The 20,280-nt window shown below is 47.6% G+C and overlaps 3 protein-coding genes and 1 non-coding gene across 5 annotated transcripts; 2 read left to right on the forward strand and 2 right to left on the reverse strand.

Moving 5' to 3' along the window:
* The first annotated feature begins 969 nt into the window (after positions 1 to 969).
* Positions 970 to 1,043, forward strand: TRNAI-UAU (transfer RNA isoleucine (anticodon UAU)). The gene has a single exon. It is a non-coding gene; the product is annotated as a tRNA-Ile (tRNA).
* Positions 1,044 to 3,653: 2,610 nt separating this feature from the next.
* On the forward strand, positions 3,654 to 6,552 carry LOC125548935 (uncharacterized). Of its 2 annotated transcripts, none has more exons than XM_087513675.1 (3): positions 3,654 to 3,951; positions 4,570 to 4,721; positions 5,717 to 6,552. In XM_087513675.1, exons 1-3 carry the CDS (start codon positions 3,738 to 3,740, stop codon positions 6,386 to 6,388), a joined length of 1,038 nt encoding a protein of 345 aa, XP_087369801.1. In that variant the 5' UTR covers positions 3,654 to 3,737; the 3' UTR covers positions 6,389 to 6,552. The 2 variants fall into 2 exon arrangements, with proteins under 2 accessions (XP_087369801.1, XP_087369800.1); XM_087513674.1 differs by having other exon boundaries at positions 3,655 to 3,951; positions 5,711 to 6,552.
* Positions 6,553 to 11,302: 4,750 nt separating this feature from the next.
* Positions 11,303 to 12,555, reverse strand: LOC147980923 (ethylene-responsive transcription factor ERF020-like). Its single transcript, XM_087516994.1, has one exon. The coding sequence runs from the start codon at positions 12,475 to 12,477 to the stop codon at positions 11,902 to 11,904; it is 576 nt and encodes a 191-aa protein (XP_087373120.1). The 5' UTR covers positions 12,478 to 12,555; the 3' UTR covers positions 11,303 to 11,901.
* A 3,051-nt stretch (positions 12,556 to 15,606) lies between these two features.
* On the reverse strand, positions 15,607 to 19,766 carry LOC147980924 (alpha/beta-Hydrolases superfamily protein). Its single transcript, XM_087513676.1, has 13 exons — positions 19,535 to 19,766; positions 18,576 to 18,722; positions 18,466 to 18,492; positions 18,180 to 18,270; positions 17,997 to 18,040; positions 17,808 to 17,906; positions 17,162 to 17,219; positions 17,027 to 17,079; positions 16,817 to 16,918; positions 16,637 to 16,702; positions 16,377 to 16,501; positions 16,126 to 16,297; positions 15,607 to 16,039 (listed from the first exon to the last, which is right to left on the reverse strand). The coding sequence occupies exons 1-13, from the start codon at positions 19,661 to 19,663 to the stop codon at positions 15,956 to 15,958; spliced, it is 1,197 nt and encodes a 398-aa protein (XP_087369802.1). The 5' UTR covers positions 19,664 to 19,766; the 3' UTR covers positions 15,607 to 15,955.
* Between the last annotated feature and the right edge of the window lie 514 nt (positions 19,767 to 20,280).

Here is a 20,280-nt window from a genome sequence, read left to right on the forward strand (position 1 = left end):
AAAAAATGCAGATTGATGGGAAAGAAGGCAAGCCCACCACCAGGATTTCGTCTGACTGGTTCCTCCAATCCGATTAAATCCCAAATCGTCGGGGAAGGCCGGAGGGGACTGCTTAGAGCTGCGCTTAAACATGGGTGCCAGGATTTTAATCCTAATCGATGGGCAATCATCAGGGTAAGTCCAGATCTCACTTCTGGCATCGACGCTGGAAGTAGAGGCGGGTGCTCCTCACCTTTTTGGCTAGCGGCCGGAAAAGTGGAAAGGGTCCGAGCGTTCGTGATTAGCGCCTTCGTTGAACTAGAGGGTGCTTAGAACATCTACAATTGAACTTTTCAAATTGACTGGACGGACGCATGACAACTTACCGGACATGAGAGAGAAAAAAAAAAGTTGACCCAACCGGAGCCTTCTTAAACGCATAGGTTGTTCGGCGCTCCTCAAACACAGCCCATATACATGGGCAATACGAGGAGTGCGTGGCCGTGTTTGATCAGTGGTCCTCCGTCGGCCATATATAATTTGACCCACCACGGACCATCTTTTCTCTTTGTTTAATTTTTCTCTTCTTTCTCTCCATCCCTACCAATCACATGTATGTGACCGGACGTATAGAGAAAAAAGTGTGGGACATAACTGCGTGCGTGAACAAATAGAGACCCAAAACGGACACGTCCAGACAGTAACTGGGTGCATCCATGGATGTTTAAGGGGCCAAATTTGCTCACTCTGGCTATAGATGCCCTTAGCTCATTTTCTAAATTTTGGTTGTTTATTTGTATATATACCTTTATGCTGCTACTAGTTCTAATCCCTCATGATCAAACCAAACCGAACTCCTGCACACACACACACACACACACACACACAAAAGAACTCAATCCAAATCCGCGCGTCATTCCTTCGGAGAAGGCTTCCTGAAGTTGCGTTGTGAGGTAATATATAGGTTAGATTTATAATCAGGACGCAAGAGCTCCCGTAGCTCAGTTGGTTAGAGCGTTGGTCTTATGAGCCGAAGGTCGCGGGTTCAAGCCCCGCCGGGAGCACCTTCTTTTTTGGTGTTTTACTTCGTAAACACGAGCTACACAATTCCTCTTCTTTTTTTGTTTGTCCCCTGGACGAAGATGCTTCCAAGTCGATGCCCGCCTGCCTCCGTCGATGCGTACTCCGCCATCACGTGCTACTCTTCTCTTGTCCGTCGATGCGTACAATATTTGCAAAGACGGAACAGCGACGTTCCGCGATGGCGGCAGATGGGCAGGTGCTGACGCCCCGGGTCGGTTTAATCTCTAGTTTCGCTCTTCGCCGGGCTTGTCCCCGCCTCCCCCTCTGCTAGCTCGTGTTTACGAAGTAAAACCAAAAAGGCATTTTCAAGTCTGACCAGTAAATCTTCAGCAACCGTTTGAACCGCGGAAACCATCCGATGTCGATTTGTATCGGTTCACGGGATGATCCGGACATAATTTTTTTCGCAAACCGAAGACAAAAGTGAAGGAGGTTTGCAAGAGTTCGGACCGCTCCCGAGCCTACTTCTGACCGATCCGTCCCACCAAAAACCCCTCTTCTATCCCACGCGCGCTCCCGCCTGGCACCAGCTGTCCGTGTTCATTCCGCTGTAGAGCGCGCCGCTCCGCATTGAAAATGGCTCGGGACAAACGTGACCTCACTGCCTCCGTCATCGAAGTGACGCGTCGGCCGAGGGCGCCGCTTGCTGCATGCCTACCTAAACACGCCTTCTCGCCGCATTTTCATACGCCGCCATTAACCCCGCGTGGAAGTCGAGAAACCTATTCCGACCCCACATTCATTCATGAGCGGGCCGGCATTAAACGCAAGGCCGGTCAAACTCTTACCGTCCGCCCTCTATTTAAACGAGGCCAGATACAGGGGCAAGAACCATACCCCTCCGCCGCTCCCCCAGACTCCTCCTTCACCATTCTTTCAATGGCTTCCGAAGAGTAGTTCTCCGGCATACAAACCGGCTAGGTGGCCCATCGAACCCGACGGATACGAGCGTGACAGCTTGCTGCTCCACCTCCCGCGCCTGACCCGATGGAGCAAGTTGCCGCCCCAAACTACCGCGTGGTTCAGCAACTCGCCGCTCCAGACCCACTTGATGAGGAGTGGCGAGTTGCTCACGCCGGCACGGCAGGGAGCACGGTGGCACAGGCGTCATCGCTGTCGTCGGCGACTGCGCGTCCCGTGCGTGCCTCTCGTGCCAGCGACTGCGTCATGCAGGCAGAGACAGAAGCCGGGTGCGCGAAGAGCGACGAGTCGGTGTCGGCGCCTCCGTGTCTGCAATCATCATCTAGGAAAGTGAAACACAGGAGTCCGCCACCGCTTGGGTCCCATGAAGGCCACTGAGGGAGTCCTGAATTAGGGGGTGTCCGGATGGCCGGACTATACCTTCAGCCGGATTCCTGGACTATGAAGATACGAGATTGAAGACTTCGTCCCGTGTCCGGAAGGGACTTTCCTTGGCGTGGAAGGCAAGCTTGGCGATACGGATATGCAGATCTCCTACCATTGTAACCGACTTTGTGTAACCCTAACCCTCTCCGGTGTCTATATAAACCGGAGGGTTTTAGTCCGTAGGACAACATACACAACAACAATCGTACCATAGGCTAGCTTTTAGGGTTTAGCCTCTCCGATCTCGTGCTAAATCTACTCTTGTACTACCCATATCATCAATATTAATCAAGAAGGACATAGGGTTTTACCTCCATCGAGAGGGCCCGAACCTAGGTAAAACTTCGTGCCCCTTGCATTCTGTTACCATCCGGTCTAAACGCACAGTTCGGGACCCCCTACCCGAGATCCGCCGGTTTTGACACCGACAGCCACCGCTCAGGCGACGCCGGCGTACACAACCGGTGTCTTGTCCGGTTCTTCTCTTTCGAGGACATCTGTCGATCCCGCATGGGCTTCGCGGAAGCGGAGGCGTTGCCGTCCCCTACAGCTAAAGCATCAGCTGGGAGTTCCACTCCGATAAGTGATGGGGAAGCGAGCGTCCTTTGCGCTAAAGACTATATCTTCGGGGCTTCCGACAGTCCGATTATCGGGCTGCCGAACATGAGGAAGACAAGGGATCCGCGGGTGACGATTTAATTATGTATTAATTATACCTTTAAAGCCGGACTAGCATGGTTGATGTAAATTTACTGAAATCCGTCATGTTTATATGAAAATCCGTCTTTTTTATATGAAATCGACCATCTTTGTATGAATTTCGTCCGATTAACTTGAGTTGTTGTAAAAATGTATGCGGCAAGCGTTGGATGGCTGCCTCCCGTATCTATGTCCGCAAACTGGTCCCCTCCTGCCCGTGAACGAATACGGAAGGTTGGTTTGCGGGAGGTTTTTTTGCGGGTGCGGTTGGAGATACCCTAACAGCGTCGGTTCATCCAATTCCTGTTGAACCACCAGCTTATTAATGGAGGAGAGAGCCACATTTCAGTATCCATGCATTTATCGTCCTGTCCAATCCTACAACGCCACAGCAAATGAGAGACAAACGTTTACCAAGCAACCACCCCACCCTCCCCTTGAGTCCCTGTCAGCAGGACACGTACGCCGCTGAGGCGCCACCGGAACGAGCAACCACCCTCGCTGTCACCCGGGACCCATAGCCCCCCAGTTAAGCTCCGCCCTCGAGGAGCACTCTCTTTCTCGCGATCTAAATATTTCCGCTCCGACGGACCCCAGGCCGAGCGAGCCACCCACCCGCCCTCGCGACCATGGACATGCGGGCCCTCAACTTGAAGGCCGCCGGGCCCTCCTTCCTCGCGCCGCGGCGCCACCCGCCGGCGACCTGGGCTCCCCTCCCCGCCGGGGAGATCGGGAGGAGGCGGCAGCCGGCGCGGTTGACCAAGCTGGCGGTGAGCGCGTCGGGGAAGAAGAGCAGGAACGGCCGCGACGGGGACGACCCCAAGAGCAAGCCCTCCCCTTCCGGTAAATTCTTCTACTATGAGATTCCATGCTCTGCTCGTTTGATTCTAGTGGAAAGGCGGGGATCTCTGCGCGATTTTTGTCGATTCGATGCGGGTCGAGGTGACACGACCGCGCAAAGTGCGATTTTGGTTGCCCCCTTTCCGTGATCGTTACAGTCGGGCCCATGAGATGAAAGTGTCGAAATAGGAACGTGTCGTGTTGCGTCAGGGGTCGGTGTAAGTAACGGTGAAATATTGGAGAAATTGGTGACAGTAATAGAATGATGAAACACTTATGCCTGGCTGTCTCGGTGAGGTTCTTGCTGCGATGGTGGATAAGCTATTGGGGTTAAAATGCTTCCGGTGCAGTCTGCGATTAAAAACACACACTAATAGCTTGTTTACTGGAGTGGTTTGGATTGAGAGATAGCGGACTTGTGGTTGTTCGATCATCTTATTTTTCCCAACCGCGCTTTGCTTAGATGTGAACTGTTGAATCAGCATAGTATGGTAGGTTTGATGTTTATTCAGTTGTAGGTATATATAATGCAATATTACAATATTTATTATGCAACGAACTAGACTGTATTGATAATAAACTATCTAAAGGATGTATTGAATTGATGGTTTCTCAATGCAGGAAAAGGTGATGCATCTACTCCCATTGGAGATGATGATGCCGATGCAGTAAGCCAAAATCATGGCGAACTGAAACCCAGTGACACGATGTATGTACCAAGCAACCTGTCATATTGGCGAGATGTGAGAGCAAGCTTTGTGATTCCAAAGTCGGTAAGTCCAATCCTTTTGGACTAGTTATTCCAAATGTCGCTTTCCATTATTTATTTATTCTGAAAAACTTTCTCCATTATCTTGTAGAACTCAGTATTCGCAAAGTACATGATCTAGCTTTATGAATTCCTCTCATGCTAGATATTATGTATGGTCCTTTTAAGTGATTATTTAGTACTGGCTTAACTAACATAGCCTTGACTGAATCGCTGGAAATATATTTTTCTTCATTATATTAATTAGTTGGCATCATATCAGAGAGAATGCACTTGAGTAGGTTCAGTTAGCCTGTGTGTTCCACCCAACATCATACTTGAGAAGAGCTCCATGAGAACTTGGAAACTTAAGAAAAGCTAAGTGTATTGGATTGTCCATATCACACATTTTGTTCGAAGTATTCTAGAGTCAACTTCCGATCCTAGTTGAAATTTTTCTCGGTTTTTCTTTTTTCTGGAGGACTTTGAGATTACGCTCGCAATTATGACCTTAAACCTACTCCAGTAAGTACGTCAATGTTCCCCCAACATTGAGATTGCACTCTCAACTATGTCAGAGTATGTAACATGCTCTGACATTTTATTTCTTGAAGGTTCTCACTACGAATCTTCTTTTTACTCCATTCCTGCTAAACTTCCTCGCAGTATAATAGAGGAGTCTAATTTCTTCACCTTTAAACACCAAAAGGCTAGAGCATTTCTATGCAGTGCAACAAGATTTTCAGTGTGCTATTTCTAATACAGAAGCTGAAATTCTAATTTCTTCACCCCTATAATAGAGGAGTCTAATTTCTTCACCTTTAAACTCCACTCCTCATTTACCTTTTTGCTTGTCCTGAAATTCTTCCGTTTTGTCGTAACTGTACATAAAATACGTAATTTGTTCTGTCTCTGCCTGCTACTTGGTGCTGATTTAGTTTATCTAATCTTTTCTCAGTCTTCCCCCCTATAATATTTGTTTCTAATTAATTCTTCATCATGTCTTAAAACCAGGAGCAGGCAGTCGATGTAAATACACTACCACAGACATCATTCGATGGACCAGTACACTGTCTTCCTCGGAAATGGGCCCATTCTATTTCTGCACCAGAATCTGGCTGTGTGCTGGTCGCCACGGAAGAGCTTGACGGGAACGGCACCTTCGAAAGAACCGTCATCCTCCTCCTGAAACTAGGTTCAAGAGACGCCTACGACGGTCCATTCGGCGTCATCCTGAATCGGCCACTCTACACGAAGATGAAGCACGTGAACCCATCCTTCCGCGACCAGGCGACGCCTTTCGGCGACTGCTCCCTCTTCTTCGGAGGCCCCGTCGACATGAGCATATTCCTGATGCGGACCAACGAAGGCAGGCCCATCAAGGGGTTCGAGGAGGTGGCCCCGGGCGTCTGCTTCGGCTTCAGGACGGACCTGCAGAAGGTCGGTCACCTGATGAAGAACGGGGCGCTCAACCCCGATGACCTCAAGTTCTACGTCGGGTACTCCGCCTGGGACCACGATCAGCTGCTGAGCGAGATCGACGCGGGGTACTGGGTCGTCACCTCCTGCAGCTCGGGCCTGATCACCGACGCGCTGACGACAGACCCTTCCTGCCTGTGGAGCGAGGTTCTGCAGATGATGGGAGGCCAGTACGCGGAGCTGAGCCAGAAACCGAAGGAGGATAGCGCGTGAAGTCGGCTATGTTGCGGCTCAGGCACGGTTTGCAGCAAACTCTGTTGTTGTTCGATTTGTACATAATTTGAGTAATCTCGTCTGGTCACTGTCCTGTTCGTCACGCGCGGAGACTGTTTTTGTTTTCGTGGTGCTATGATCAATAATAATAATACGTTTGCTGTTGGTGGGTGTACAATTTTTTTTAGAACTTTCTGGGCGAGAAAAGAAGGGTATAAAGCATAGCAGTGGGTATGTGCCTGCTCCTGCCTGTAATTCCTGGAGTTGGAGCTTCATCTGTCTCTGCGGTTCGACATTCTGGTCCCTTCAATCCATATTAATTGTCACAGCTCTAGTAGCTCCAGTACAACTCACCTTGACGCCCTGTGATGCTTTGTCCCTGTAGTGGCCAACTGTCGACTGGGCATTGGTTGACCTTTTCTTTTTTTATTTAGAACCATCCATTGATTGACCTTTTCTTTTCTTTTTTCGTTAGAAGCGTCCATTGATTGACTGTGATTACCTAGACGCGTCGGGCACAGAGTTGTGGGTGACGGCGATACTGATCAGAATCCACAAGGCACAAAGTTGGGAGCACAGGATTGAGCCTTTTCCGCTCTTTTTGGTGCTTTTCTCTCTACCCGGCGACCTCCAACACGTCAATTCGCCAGGCCGAATATGTATGGCGCTCTGGTTACACTCTGCTTCTCATTTCGCGTAAAAATGGTTACTCCTTTTGTTCAAACGGTAGTCAACCATCAACCGTGGGATAGCGTCTACGCGCCCGGCGAGCAGGTGCTTATTGACGGCAGGAACAATCTACAGTGCCAAGTCAGGAGGTGGTGTTTCGTCGCGGCGATGCTCTGAAGAACTTGTCAAATACTCACGGCGCAGCGGAATTGGGCAACGGTTCTAACTGTTCAACTGGTCTGGGATGCACAACGCAGTGCTAGTGACGTGAGTGGCGACGGTTCAACCGTTCAATCAGTATACAGCGACCCGTCTCGGCGAAAGTTTACCGCGTCAGGTTTTTTTAGGGATTTACAGCGTCCGGTTGTTATCGCTCTCCCTCTAGAATAGTACTCCAGACTAGAGTCGTGTCCACCCAGGGCCAGGACAGCTGACGTAATTAGGAGGGGGACTCGTACGACGATCGATTCCAGCCATCAGATCTGAACGCCATCTCTCTTTTTTCTCTTGCGTTGCGATCTGCGAGGATGGCCTCATAAATGTGTGTGTGTGTGTGTGTGTGTGTGTGTGTGTGTGTGACTGCACGCCGTGACATCATCACACAGCTTCAACTTCTTCGTATCAGAGTGAGAAACAACAGAGGCACACCAAAAGGCTCATCGAAATGACGGCATCGGAAGGACAAGTCACAACCCAACTCCTCTCACAAGCATTGTTGTTGCGAAACAAATTGCAACGCCGCCATGTGGACAAATCACCATACATTGATCTCTTCGATAGGCCACCTCCAAAGACGAAGCCTCCAATGAGGAGAACCGTGGGGCGCAAGAGGTGTCACCATCGTCCGATCCAGGAGCCTGGATATGAGGTTTTGCTTAGAGCATACATGGAAGAATAGGCACACAATACAACGACTTCATGAAGGGCACGACGTCCGGAGACATCGTCTTGCTGACTTTGGCCATGGACCGGAGGCAAGGTTCTTGCCCGTTTGTGCGCACTCTGCTACTTGGAACCGGCCGATCACCCAAGCCACTACTAGCTGCAGTCCTCCTCACACTACGACGCCACACCGGGCCCGTCGATACCCGCAACGGACATAGTTGAGCCTTCCTAGCGCCACCGGAGCATGGCCATATTGCAGAGCCGCCACCTCGCCGCACGGCAACACAAGCCCCCACGCCGACCTGCCAATGTGCTGACTGTTGGAAATATGAACAATTTACCAAATGATTTTATTAACAGAAATACTAGATAAAGCATGACTAATATAGTAGAGATAAAATAAGTCATGCGTTCTGACAGAGAGAAGGTAAAGAGTATCTGCATATATGAACTTGAACTAAACATATCTAGAACACACACTAGATGAAGTTGCATATATGAAGTAGAACCTAACATATGTAGGACAGAAAGTAGAGCAAAGAACTGTGTCATGACATCTAACAGAAAGAGCAAGAACACGTACGGGACATCAGTAGTAGAAGCACTGGACTTGGGGTCGACATCTTCTCCAGTCATGTCGTTGATGAGGTTGTCGACGTCGGGGAAGAAGTCGTCGTTGGGGAAGTAGTTGTCGGAGTCCGTGATGAAGAAGCCAGTAGTCGCGCGAAGCGCTCCCCAAAAACCTTATCACCCTTCTCCCGTACAGGACTCAAAAGGTATAGTTCCGGAGGCCTACTGTCCCGACCTGCGGTGCACGCCGCAAGACGGGATGGGGAAGAACGTAGCAGCAACGCAGTGCTCGAAACTTTGTGGCGAGAGGAAGAAGAGCTTCTGTTGTGTCCATCTGGAGAGGAGCAACCTCTCTTATATAGGCACAGGAGAAGGACGCGAAGAGGCTGCGGCGGGAGGTGAAGCAACGAAGGGAGACGAAGCGAACAGGCAGCGGCCGAAGAGGCGCACCGTTCGAATTCAGTGTCCAATACAGAAAACGTTTCAACTCTCATGTAACCTTTTCGTATACCCGTCGTGCGTGGCAAAAATTTAGATATCGGCTCGGCTCATTCCCGCAACCCGCGTCGCGTCGCGTCGCGTCGCCTCGCCTCGCGTCGTGACGAGGCGTGGCGGGCGGCGGAGGAGGAGCGCGCGTGGATGTCCCTCTTGTTCTCATGCTCATACATGTGGGGAAAAAACCTTTCTTATAAAGAGGTTCAACTCCCTCTAAACTAGCAATGTGGGACTAAACTTTTGTTTCACCTCTTGCCTTGCACGAATGGGTTGCATGGGCCTCTAAGATTTATTAGGAATTTCTGAAACTGCTATTAGGCTAGGTCTAAAATAGACAAAATTCCAGTAATCCCCCACCAGATCCCAGAGGCACACAAATTTTGCCTTTGGTTCCAAAACACTGTTTTATATACCGCTACTACAGTGGAGACTGTTAAGTTGAACTTCCACCTAGAACTCTGTGCTACACTAGTAAGCAACTTGAACAGTGGACTGGGCCTTGAACTGCAAGTTTTCTGTGAATCTAGCTTCACATAAAGCCTTGACCGATATGTGGCTACCGTGGGTCTTCCCCGCGGGTGGAGCTTATGCGTCATACTTCGAGACCTTTCATGAGTTTACTAGAGAGAACCCTACTTTCATAGATTGCGACGTTTGACAATCAGACTCATATAGGTGTGTTCTTCAAAAGATGTTCTGCAGGACGACATCTCTACTTCAATGAGCCAGTTCGAACACATTAAGATATACATCAACCTGCCATGCAGATTAGGAGAATATTGCATCTTCATGGAGTGGTATTGTTGATAGTAAGGATACTCTCCTCTCAGTTGACCAACAGCTTGTCTTCCACATCTAATTCACGGGATCTCCGATCACAAAGAATAAGTTACCACTGTGAACAACTCATATTGTGGGTCTCATACCCATCTCCCTCGATGCATTATCTATCACATTACATGATAGACCCTTAGTAAAAGGATATGCCAGATTTTTAGACGTTTGGATATAGTCCAATGCAATAACTCCAGAGTTTCTCATTTTCCTGACAAACTTTAACCTTCTCTGAACGTGTCTTGATGACTTCATGTTATCCTTTGAGCTGCTCACTTTCGTGATCACAGTTTGATTGTCGCAGTTCATAAGGATACCCGGTACAGGTTTCTCAACAACCGGCAAGTCATTCAAGAGCTGGCGAAGCCAATCTGCTTCGACCGTAGCTGTATCTAGTGATGTGAGTTCTGCTTCCATTGTTGACCTCGTTAAGATGGTCTTCTTGCAAGACTTCCAAGAAATATCGCCACCTCCATGAGTGAATACATATCCACTCGTGGCCTTTATCTCATCAGCATCTGAGATCCAGTTTGAGTCACTATACCCTTCAAGCATCTTTGGGTGCCCGGTGTAGTGAATTCCATAATTTGCAGTGCCTTTCAAATAACGCAAAACTCTCTCTAGAGCTTTTTAATGCATATCTCCTGGTTTTGAAACAACCCGTCTCAGTTTGCTAACAGCAAAAGAGATGTCAGGTCTTGTGGCACTGGCTAAGTACATAAGCGAGCCAATAATCCGAGAATACTTCAATTGGTCTCTAGTAATTCTTCGATTCTTTTGAAGTAACACACTCGCATCATATGGTGTTGGAGAGGGCTTGCAGTCACTATAGCCAAAGCGACTCAAGATCTTTTCCACATAGTGAGATTGAAGCAATGTAATCCCTCATCGTCTCTCAACAACTTGATGTTCAGAATGACACCAACCACTCGTACAAACCCATCTGGTTGTTCCATATAAATTTTCTCGTCCAACTCTCCATTTTAGGAAAGCAATCTTAACATGTATTTGATAAACGAGAAGACCATGCGAGACAGCTAGTGAAAGTAGAACTCGAATGGTGGTCAGTCGAGCCACAAGTGAGTAAGTATCAAGAAGTCTTCACCTTCTTTTGGGTATAACCCTTAGCCACGAGCCGAGCCTTGTACTTTTCAATAGTACCATCAGGCCTAAGCTTCTTCTTGAATACTCATTTACATCCTATAGGTTTGCGTCGTGACGAGGCGTGGCGGGCGGCGAAGGAGGAGCGCGCGTGGATGTCCCTCTTGTTCTCATGCTCATACATGTGGGGAAAGAACCTCCCTTATAAAGAGGTCCAACTCCCTCTAAACTAGCAATGTGGGACTAAACTTTTATTCTACCTCTTGCCTTGCACGAATGGGCTGCGTGGGCCTCTAAAATTTATTAGAAATTTCTGAAACTGCTATTGTGCTAGGCTCAAAATAGACAAAATTCCAGCACTAACAAGATAACATTTGGCAATTGCCAAACTTCCAAACAAAAAAGAAAAACATTGACATGAAGTACTCCCTCCCTAAAGAAATATAAAAACGTTTAGATCTCTTGTATTTTTTTATGGAGGGAGTAATAGCTAACTTTTTAGCTTTGACCAAACATTAGCAAAGGGAAATTTTGACATCAAACTAAGCATGCTCTGTGCTCTGACCCATCCTCCCTCGGCAGTGGCAGGCAGGCGAAAAGGGCTGCTGGTCATTGATCGGTCGCGATCCGTCCGTAGCTTGGAGAAAGGAGAGCCTCAGCAATCCATGCCAGCTAGCCTGGTCAACCTAGGCCTGCCCGCAGGCCGCAGCGCCATTCATCAGATCACCCAAGCGGGGCCTCGCCTACGTGCCGGTGGCCATGCATACGATCGAGCACTGTCGCCACTCACCGCAGCATATGCGGTGGCTACGTGCCCCGCCAATTTCAAATGTCAACAGGTCGCCACTCAACGGAAGTATTTTTCGAATTTCAAATGGCTCAACCTTGCCAACTGCGACCGGTGTTCGATCTTTATTCCATCAGCTAATTCTACGTACCGGTGTGATGTATACTCAATTTTACATCAATATCTCCATGTCGTCGACGCTGAGCTCGCCGGTGACAAGCTGCTCCCTACTGCCACCACCGCCGCCAGTGGTGTCCCCGCCGTCCCCGGTATACGTGTACGCATACGCGCCGTCGTGCTGGAACTCCGCGTGCCGCGCGTTCGCGCCGCCCTGCGCGGCGCCTGCGCCGGCGCGCGCCTCCGCGTAGTGCTGCCCGGGCGCGCCGTCCCGCGCCGCCACGAGCTGCGCGTCGGCGGCCATGCCGGCGTCGGACGCCACGCTCTGCACGGACCGTGGCGAGAGGGGCGCCACGGAGCCGGCGCCGTACGCGGCGGCCGCGCGCTCCGGGAAGTTGAGCCCAGCGGCGCCGTTGCCGGAGAGGGCGCCGCCGCGGAGGAAGTAGACGGCCGTGTCGTGCGCGACGGCGGCGGCCTCGGGCGTGGCGTAGGAGCCAAGCCACAGGCGCTCCCGCGTGCCGGGCACCCGGATCTCCGACACCCACTTCCCCCACCGCCGCCGCCGCACGCCCTTGTACCGGCACCGCTCCTCCTCGCCGCCCCTCGCCGCCGACGCCTCCGCGCTGCTCATGGCTGACCACCTTCCGAGCCTCGGACCTCGCCTCTTTCTCAACGCATGCGTTGAGCTTCCAAATGAACGTACGACGTACCACGCGCTTATATACCAGTGAGAGGTCAACCCACAAAACGAGTTGACGCTGCATGCGGAAGGATCGAATCGGGTTTGAGTTTGACCTTGTGAGCTGTGAGCGGTGCTAATACAGCCGTGTGGTGATATTTGTGGTCGGCATGGGAGCAACGGGGTCAAAATCTTCAAAGGGTCAAACCATTTTTTATGGTCGTAGTATCGATCGTATGAACACGCATGTGGTGGTAGGCTCCCCAAGTCGCCATCAGATTCTGTGGGGAACCCTCTTCTCCATCGCAGTTACAGGCTGCCGTCTCAAGTTCCACAATATTAATTTGGAGAATTAATGGGATTGACTTTTAGCTAAAAAGTTGCTACAGGGCATGCGCGTATCCTTAGGTCGTCAATTTGACCAACCTAATGCAAGTCATATGTTACAACAAATATATCAATATAAACTTCAGATGTTCTATTTTCAAGCGGTATAATTTTTGTGTTATAGGAGTATAGTTTATATTAGGGTGATGAAATTGCCAACCTAGGTATACGCGCAGGACTTGTAAACTGAAACGGAGGGTACCTTCGTCCTGATTTATTGGCCCTCTTTGTAATTTGTGTCAAATTTTGATCAAATATTTAACTAACAAAATGTTAATGCATGTCAACAAAAAATATATCGTTTATTGTTGGATTCGTATTTAAACATAGTTTTCAATGATATAATTTTTGGCGACATGCACGAACATTTTGTTAATTAAATCCATTGTCAAAATTTGACACAAAATACAATGAGGACTAATAAACCAGAACGGAGGTAGTAGTACAACCAGTACAACATAATTATGTTCATAATTCTTGTTGTGATTTTCTTGTTGTAGTTTAATTCAATGAACAAAAGTTAGTTCATTGAATTAAACCACAACAAAAATTATGGAACAAAGGGAGTACGCAATTATTTTATTTTATTTTTGTATAAGAGTGTTTTGGTTAGCGCCTATACTGCTTAATAGCATATGGTCTTTGGTCTTTTCAGAAGAAAAAAATAAGTATGCAAGTATTTTTTTAATGATAAGACTAATGGTGTCTCATCTGTCCAAAAGATATTAGACGCGAGGGTTGTGTTCTCCATGATCTCTCTTTAACCAACAGTTTGTTCAACATGTGAATTGCTAATCCAAAATCACTGGTTTTGTACTAGAAAGTACTTTAATTTTTATCCTAAAAAGTACTTTAATTTTTTTAAATATTTTTTTATCAGATAAGGTAAATTGAGTTGGTCATTACGTTAGTCCGAGTGTAACTTTAGAAGAATTTGTGTGATTTCACGTTTGCTAAACTTTGAGCAACTAAAAAAATCGGTTTAGTCGATTTTGTCATAGAGACGAGATAACGATCAAGGTTGCGACGATGAGGCCATGGTGTCCCCTGCGAGGGCTCGCCGGAGGAGGGGACAACGGGGCTCGTCGGGGAAAGGACAAGCAGGGGGTTCGCAGGTGCGGGTATAGGGGTCGTTGGTGGGCAGGGTTTAGAGGAAACTCGAGGGTGTAGTTGGTGAACAGGGCCGAGTTGCAACGTGGTGCCAGTGGTTCAGCCTACGGTAGGGGGGTTGGGGGAGAAGCTTGGCTAAAGGAGCAAGATGAATGGCGACAGTTGGATTTCAATCTAACGGTGCGGGCAAAATGGATTGTTTTTTTTCACGCAACTGGAAAATAGGTGCTACCTTGTGATTTATTATTTTTTATGGAGAAATTGTTACAGTAATTTTAAACATTTATTTGACAGAAGAAAAGAAAAGGATAACATACACGTTGCTAAATAATCTTTGGTCACCCTAATTTTTTGTGGATAGTGAAACCGTAATTTCTAAAATTACTATGAGTGTATACGTGCGTTGTGACGTGACCAAATATTTTTTAACACAATATAAGACGATCATACGAGACAAATCTTGATGCAAAACAAATACTCTAATTTGGATCGGAGGGAGTAGATAGGTTTTACCATAAGAAGTAATCTACTTATGGGCCGTGAATTTATTGCTATATACCGGCGGTTGATCTGATTTATTACGTTATCAAAAAATTGATTGCTGAAATTCAGAAGGGGAGGGGAAAAATAATGGAAGGTGAAAGGTTGGACAAGAAGGAGGTGGTAAGAAAAGTGAAAAATGAAACCTTACATTCTTTTTAAGTAGTAGAGATAGAGATACCACGGCTAAGTTAGCATTGCGGTGCCGATTATCCGGTCAGCTTTTACCAATTAGTGTTTGCTTAATACATTAATCTCTAATTGTAGACATTTTCTCACGACAAAAACATAAAATAAGGGCCCATTCTCTTATTCCTTTTTCAAGGAACTCATTCCTGGTCCGTTGTGACTTGAGTGGCATCTCGGCACCGTTTTTGTATGGTGGTCGGCTTTGTCAGCGACGGGACATGAAAAGCAGAAGCACTCACTGCGTAGCCATCGCTGGGCAGGGCGAGCTTGTCTCGAACATGAAACATGCCGCCCAAGACAGAACCGTGGCTGTTACAAAATTAAAGCAGCAAAGGTCAGGTCAATTCCGTCCCATTCTTCAACCGGACCATCCTCTTCTACTTCTACTATCAAGGATGGCCGCTACCATTACACAAGGGACAAGGCTGACAAGGCGATCGGCTTGAGTGGCAAGCGACCAAGACGGCAATCTGCGTGCGCTCGTTTTGAGGCAGGCCGACACCGAGCACGTCGACGTCGGGCGCGAGGCTCGCCACTCCGGGCACGTTTACAATCGTTTTCCCTGGCGACGTAAGCTCTGACGTTTTCAAGTGTCCACACGCACGTACACGGTTGGGCTTAATTTGACCTTTGAAACGGTCCTGGTTCGCTCCTTTTCCATGCAGGACTGCTCCGGAGAGCCACCGGGTCCTGGCTCGCCGTTGTTGAAGGGCACCGACTTTCAGGTCGGACAGCAGCCGCTCGTGTCGTGCTTGTGCGCCCAGAAGTAGGTCCGCGCCCGCCGGCCGCGACGAATGGACCCCACCGGCTGGTCATCGCCGGCGTGGACTGTACACGTAGCCGGCACGGCCTTACTTACAAACTGCCTAGCTTCCAGTTCTCCACCATTTATACGGCGACTGGTTTATCCAGTGTATGACGAGACCGATAATTACATGTTGGTTCTGTTACAGTACAACTGCACCCCCGACTGTATGTTTACATACACGGTGCATGAAACGAATGAATGAACCAATGCGCTACCACGCCGGTGATCACGGTCGGCTCCGTCGTCGCTCGCCCGCAGTTTGCTTTTTACCTCTCTTTTGCGATTCTACAAAACTGGAATGCAGGCACTGGGATGTGATCCATATGTATTGTTGTTCATGGCAGGCCCGCCAGCTTAAAATAGAGATGTGGCGGTGCCGTTCGGAGCTCTGTACCCTCACTCCCGCCCTCTTAGGCTGGTCTCGATGCGGAAGGTTGACGAAAGGATTCTGAAGAGCCCGTCAGGGTTATCTGCGTGAACCTGAAAGGGGACGGTGGATCCAAAGTTAAACCTCATTTGCGAAATGCCGCAATAACTCGGTTATTACAGGGAGGCAGCGTACATACCCAGTGTCCAGCATCTTCAAGCACATGCATTTCAACTCCCCCAGCCTCATCGGCAGCCACCTCCTCCGCGGTATGAATTCTCTGAAGGTCTTCAAGGGCCCATCTATGCAAACTTCTTTCAGCCTTGAGGAAATTAATGTGTACCCCGCGCGGTACGTTCTCTACAATCCTCCTGCATGGTGGATTCAGTTAGTTGCCCAAGATGGTTAGCAGATTTTATATTGTTCCGTCAGGCACTGGTGATTATTTACCATAGGTTAGTGTCTTCATAGGACTTGTACATCTCAGAGATGCCATTTAAGTTGAATATCCATGAGTAGCTTGTAGAAGATCGTGGTCCTGATGGGCTGCTCCGTCGGAGATTTGTTGCCACCCACTGCACAAGGAATCAACAGAGCACTGAAATGCCTTCTCTTTCATTGTATAAAGTGAAATCAAGCAGCTCTTTTAGATAGTAAAATCAAGTAAATTTGCAAGGGCATCTCAACAAAAGGGTGATGTACAAGCATACCCGTGCAACATCCACAGAAAACTTTGCTTTAACTAGAGCATCAACAACTTCCTGCTTTGAATTAACCTGGATTTTTAATGGCAAAACACAAATAATGAATCATAAATAAGACGTTTTTCCAGACTAGAACTAGAATGTACTTCCACAGTATAAAAGCATAGATAGTTCTAAAAGGCCAACCTGCACAGGCATTCTTCTGAGGAAATCAATAAGTTCAGCGGGATGATCTTCGCCATCTAGCCCAGAACGAACTTTGCCAGGAGTGGCATCAAGAACCCATACCTTTAATGAACAGAATACACAGAAGAAATTTAGCTCAAAATATAATTAATAATAGTTGGCATTCCATTATTGCCACTCATATAACACGGAAAAGGTAGTTAAGCTTACCCTGACAGGACGGGCAAGTGGTTTTGCAGCTTGATCTACCATACTCAAAGCCACTGCAAGCACAATTAGGTAGCTGGACAGTTATGGAAGTGCATGGCATGTCAGATAAGAAGATGCAATAGGAACAAGAAAAACCTTTTCCACCAAAGCTGTGACCAACCAACACTCGAGGAGACAGCCTGAGTTGCCCTATCTGTTGTATTTAGACAAATTAGCATTGTGTAATAAGTAAGATATATAAAAGAAATGGCAGGTGAACTGAAAGTGAAAGGTGAACACTACTTAGATATTTTCCACTGAGAAATAAAACACAGTAATAAATACGATTTAAGCAGGTGCATTGCTTGCAACAGCTTCATGCACTTCATGGCAATTGCTCCAAATCAGCAGAGATTAATCTGTATTCTATATCATATAGTCATACTTCAGAAAAAACATATGATCCACATGTGATGTTACCATGTCTCTTACAGCTTCACTAGTCATAAGTAATGTCCATAAGTAAGCTAGTTAACATATATACTGTGGCATCAAAAGCCAGGTATGCTAATAAGTCGCTAAGCACTTTGAAATGGTGCCTACCTCACAGTGTATAAAGCTAGATGCACAACACACATATAGACAGATATTACTCAGAAATAAATGTAGTCTTTCACTCTTTTACGATGTTCTTCCAAATAAGCTACATATTCAATTTATAATCATACTGGGTGTACCAAACACATTTAGTGTAGATATTAGAAGATAAAATAGAAATTAGCTATGAGAAGAAAATACAAACCAGCTTTAGAACGTCAAAAGCAGTGGAAGCAACAGTGTGTGGTCCTCTTTTCTTAATTGATGCCGAGTCACCGTGGCAACGCAAATCAACCAAAAGAAACTTCAGGAAGAGAAGTCAGATTCAGTTTTCTTTTTTGGTGCCGTAGTGTGAAGTTGTTCAGATCATTAGCAGAATTTTAGATATACTGACCTGCCACATTGGAAATTCCTGAGCTAACCTCTTTGCAAACGACCCTTCATGACAAATATAGTTAATTAAATATAACCTCATATCCTTTATTGAGCCGAAACTTCTTTAAAACATGTCAAAGCATTTCACTGATTTGTAAAATTGAACGAAATCGCAACTCAGACAATCAGAATGCTCATTTACCCCAGTTTTTCCCGCTCCCAAGGATGCCATGAAGGAGTACAGCTGTTGGTGGATCAGGTATTGATTTGTCCATAAAAGAGTTCCATTGTACCTGAGGTAATGATTATGAATAACTTGAATTGTGTCAGAACATTTCAAGCAACTAATTATAGTATTACCTCCGTCCCAAAAAGCTTATCTTAGACATCCGTATCTAGATAAATCTAAGACAAGCTTTTTGGGACGGAGGGTATATAACACAATTTAACAACCAGTGATAAATCACTGATGTGAATGCAACACTTACAAGGTTCCCTTGAACCAGTTCATAGGCCTGTAGGGAAAGAATAGAAATCATTAATCAGGACTGGGTGAGAACCATTAATCACACTATTTCAAAGCTTCAAGCTTCCTTACCAGAACTCCAGCATGCTTCTCAGCCTCAGGCTGGTAAGCAATCTCTGCGTCAGCCAAAGCCACCTGAGCGCAACGACAAGGAGAGCACGCCAATGACCTTGAACTAGACATGGTCGATATCAACCGGCCACGACTACAAACAGTTTCCTAACAATACAAAACATAAGATCATAATTAAAGTTCAGAATGTTGGTGTAGTTCAGAAATTAACCATTATCTAACCAGAACAATGAAATTGTATAACCGCGATTTGAATTTCAGAACGTCTGTGAAAATGCAAGAAATTGATAGTTAAATTAGCAGTTGCTGCACAAATTAACAGATCATGCAGGTTCCACATTATGAATGTTAGTTGCTTTTACAAGTTGAATTAGCAGTTCCCTACTTCAACGTGTATTTTGTTTGGTTACTAAGCATGCCATGGCAACGGCACAGATTGCAGCTACCAAGTATCATTACTCACTCCTACGCTAAATAGGCCATGGACAACTAAAATTACACAAAAATCATATCGGCAAGGGCCATAATCAACGGGTCGAGACGGCTTTTGAGCTTTCTCGGAGAATAAAAACAGTGAGGTCCATGAAAAAGGTTCGATCAACACAAGCAATTTTAAACACTCTAGTGCGGTAGTGAACAATCACAAACAGGGATATGGATTAAACCATAGACATTGATATGTCACACAGTAAGAAATGTGGCATCTATCACTTGAAGCAGAAACGCATTCCTTCAGTTGCCCCTGATCGCATCTACATTGCGTCCATCGCCACCCGCCGCCGTATATCCTCACGCCCTCAAAATTGCACCAAAATCTCGCATCTAGCTCCAGTCAGCCAACGCGAGGCGACAGTTCGAGTACCCGTAGCTCCACGGCGCATCAGCCCCTTGGACTACGAACTGGCCGAGTAACCTAATTGAGGACGATTCGATCGCCGAAACCAGCTGAAGAACAGTACCTGGCGGGGGAGGGGCCACGACGCGCGAGCCCTGGTCCCCTGCCGCGGCGGCGCGAGGCCCGCGGAGAGCGGAGCCCTCCTCAGCTCCGCGGAGAAGGCGCGCGGCGGCGGTGCGCCGGCCGCCGCCATCAGATCACCGGCGAGTAGTAGGGGTGGGAGCACCGAGGGGGGCGAATTGTTGGTGTGTCCGTGGGCTTGCCGCGTCACCGCAATTAACGAATTAATCGTTTTTGTTTATTCCGCCGTGGGCGAAGAAAAAGCTAGAGGCGGAGAACCCAAGGATCGGAAGAGAGGCTGGCGTGTGGGGTAGGTGGCCACCTGGTGTCTCCTTCCGTCGCTGACGGTGGGTCCTTTACTGAAAGGTCCTGCGTGGCTGGGCGCCTGTGTACTGTGTGTGTGTGTGTGTGTGTGTGTGTATGTTTTCTTTTTATTAGGGGTAGCACTGTGTGGTCTGAGGAACAAGGGGCCGTGACCTGTATGGATTCTGTTCAGCGGGCCGTGAATCGCGCTTCCCACCTCCGCCGGGCCATGCTAGGCCCAGCACCTATCACGTCCCTACGAAAAGAAGGCGAAAAAACCGTTCAAAAAAGAAGAAGGCGAAAAAACTAAACCCATGGATTTTTGAGTTTCCTGCAATGATGATTGTAGCTAACTAGCTTGAGTTGTCTAAAAAAAGCTAACTAGCTTGAGATGAAGATAAACGCGAGGTGCAGCGGCGGCGATCTACAAGGATAAAAGCGCCCATT

This window comes from Triticum urartu, chromosome 3A, assembly GCF_056163025.1.
Source record: "Triticum urartu cultivar PI428250 chromosome 3A, HENAU_Tu73, whole genome shotgun sequence".
Lineage (NCBI taxonomy): Eukaryota > Viridiplantae > Streptophyta > Magnoliopsida > Poales > Poaceae > Triticum > Triticum urartu.

Coding starts and splice junctions, on each gene's coding strand:
- LOC147980924 (XM_087513676.1), bottom strand. CDS start 19,663: ATGGCGGCGGCCGGCGCACCGCCGCCGCGCGCCTTCTCCGCGGAGCTG. Junction 18,493..18,575: donor AGAAGCATGCTGGAGTTCTG/GTAAGGAAGCTT, acceptor CTTTCCCTACAG/GCCTATGAACTGGTTCAAGG. Junction 16,040..16,125: donor TTGAAGATGCTGGACACTGG/GTATGTACGCTG, acceptor GTCCCCTTTCAG/GTTCACGCAGATAACCCTGA.
- LOC147980923 (XM_087516994.1), bottom strand. CDS start 12,477: ATGAGCAGCGCGGAGGCGTCGGCGGCGAGGGGCGGCGAGGAGGAGCGG.
- LOC125548935 (XM_087513674.1), top strand. CDS start 3,738: ATGGACATGCGGGCCCTCAACTTGAAGGCCGCCGGGCCCTCCTTCCTC. Junction 3,952..4,569: donor GAGCAAGCCCTCCCCTTCCG/GTAAATTCTTCT, acceptor TTCTCAATGCAG/GAAAAGGTGATGCATCTACT. Junction 4,722..5,710: donor GCTTTGTGATTCCAAAGTCG/GTAAGTCCAATC, acceptor TCTTAAAACCAG/GAGCAGGCAGTCGATGTAAA.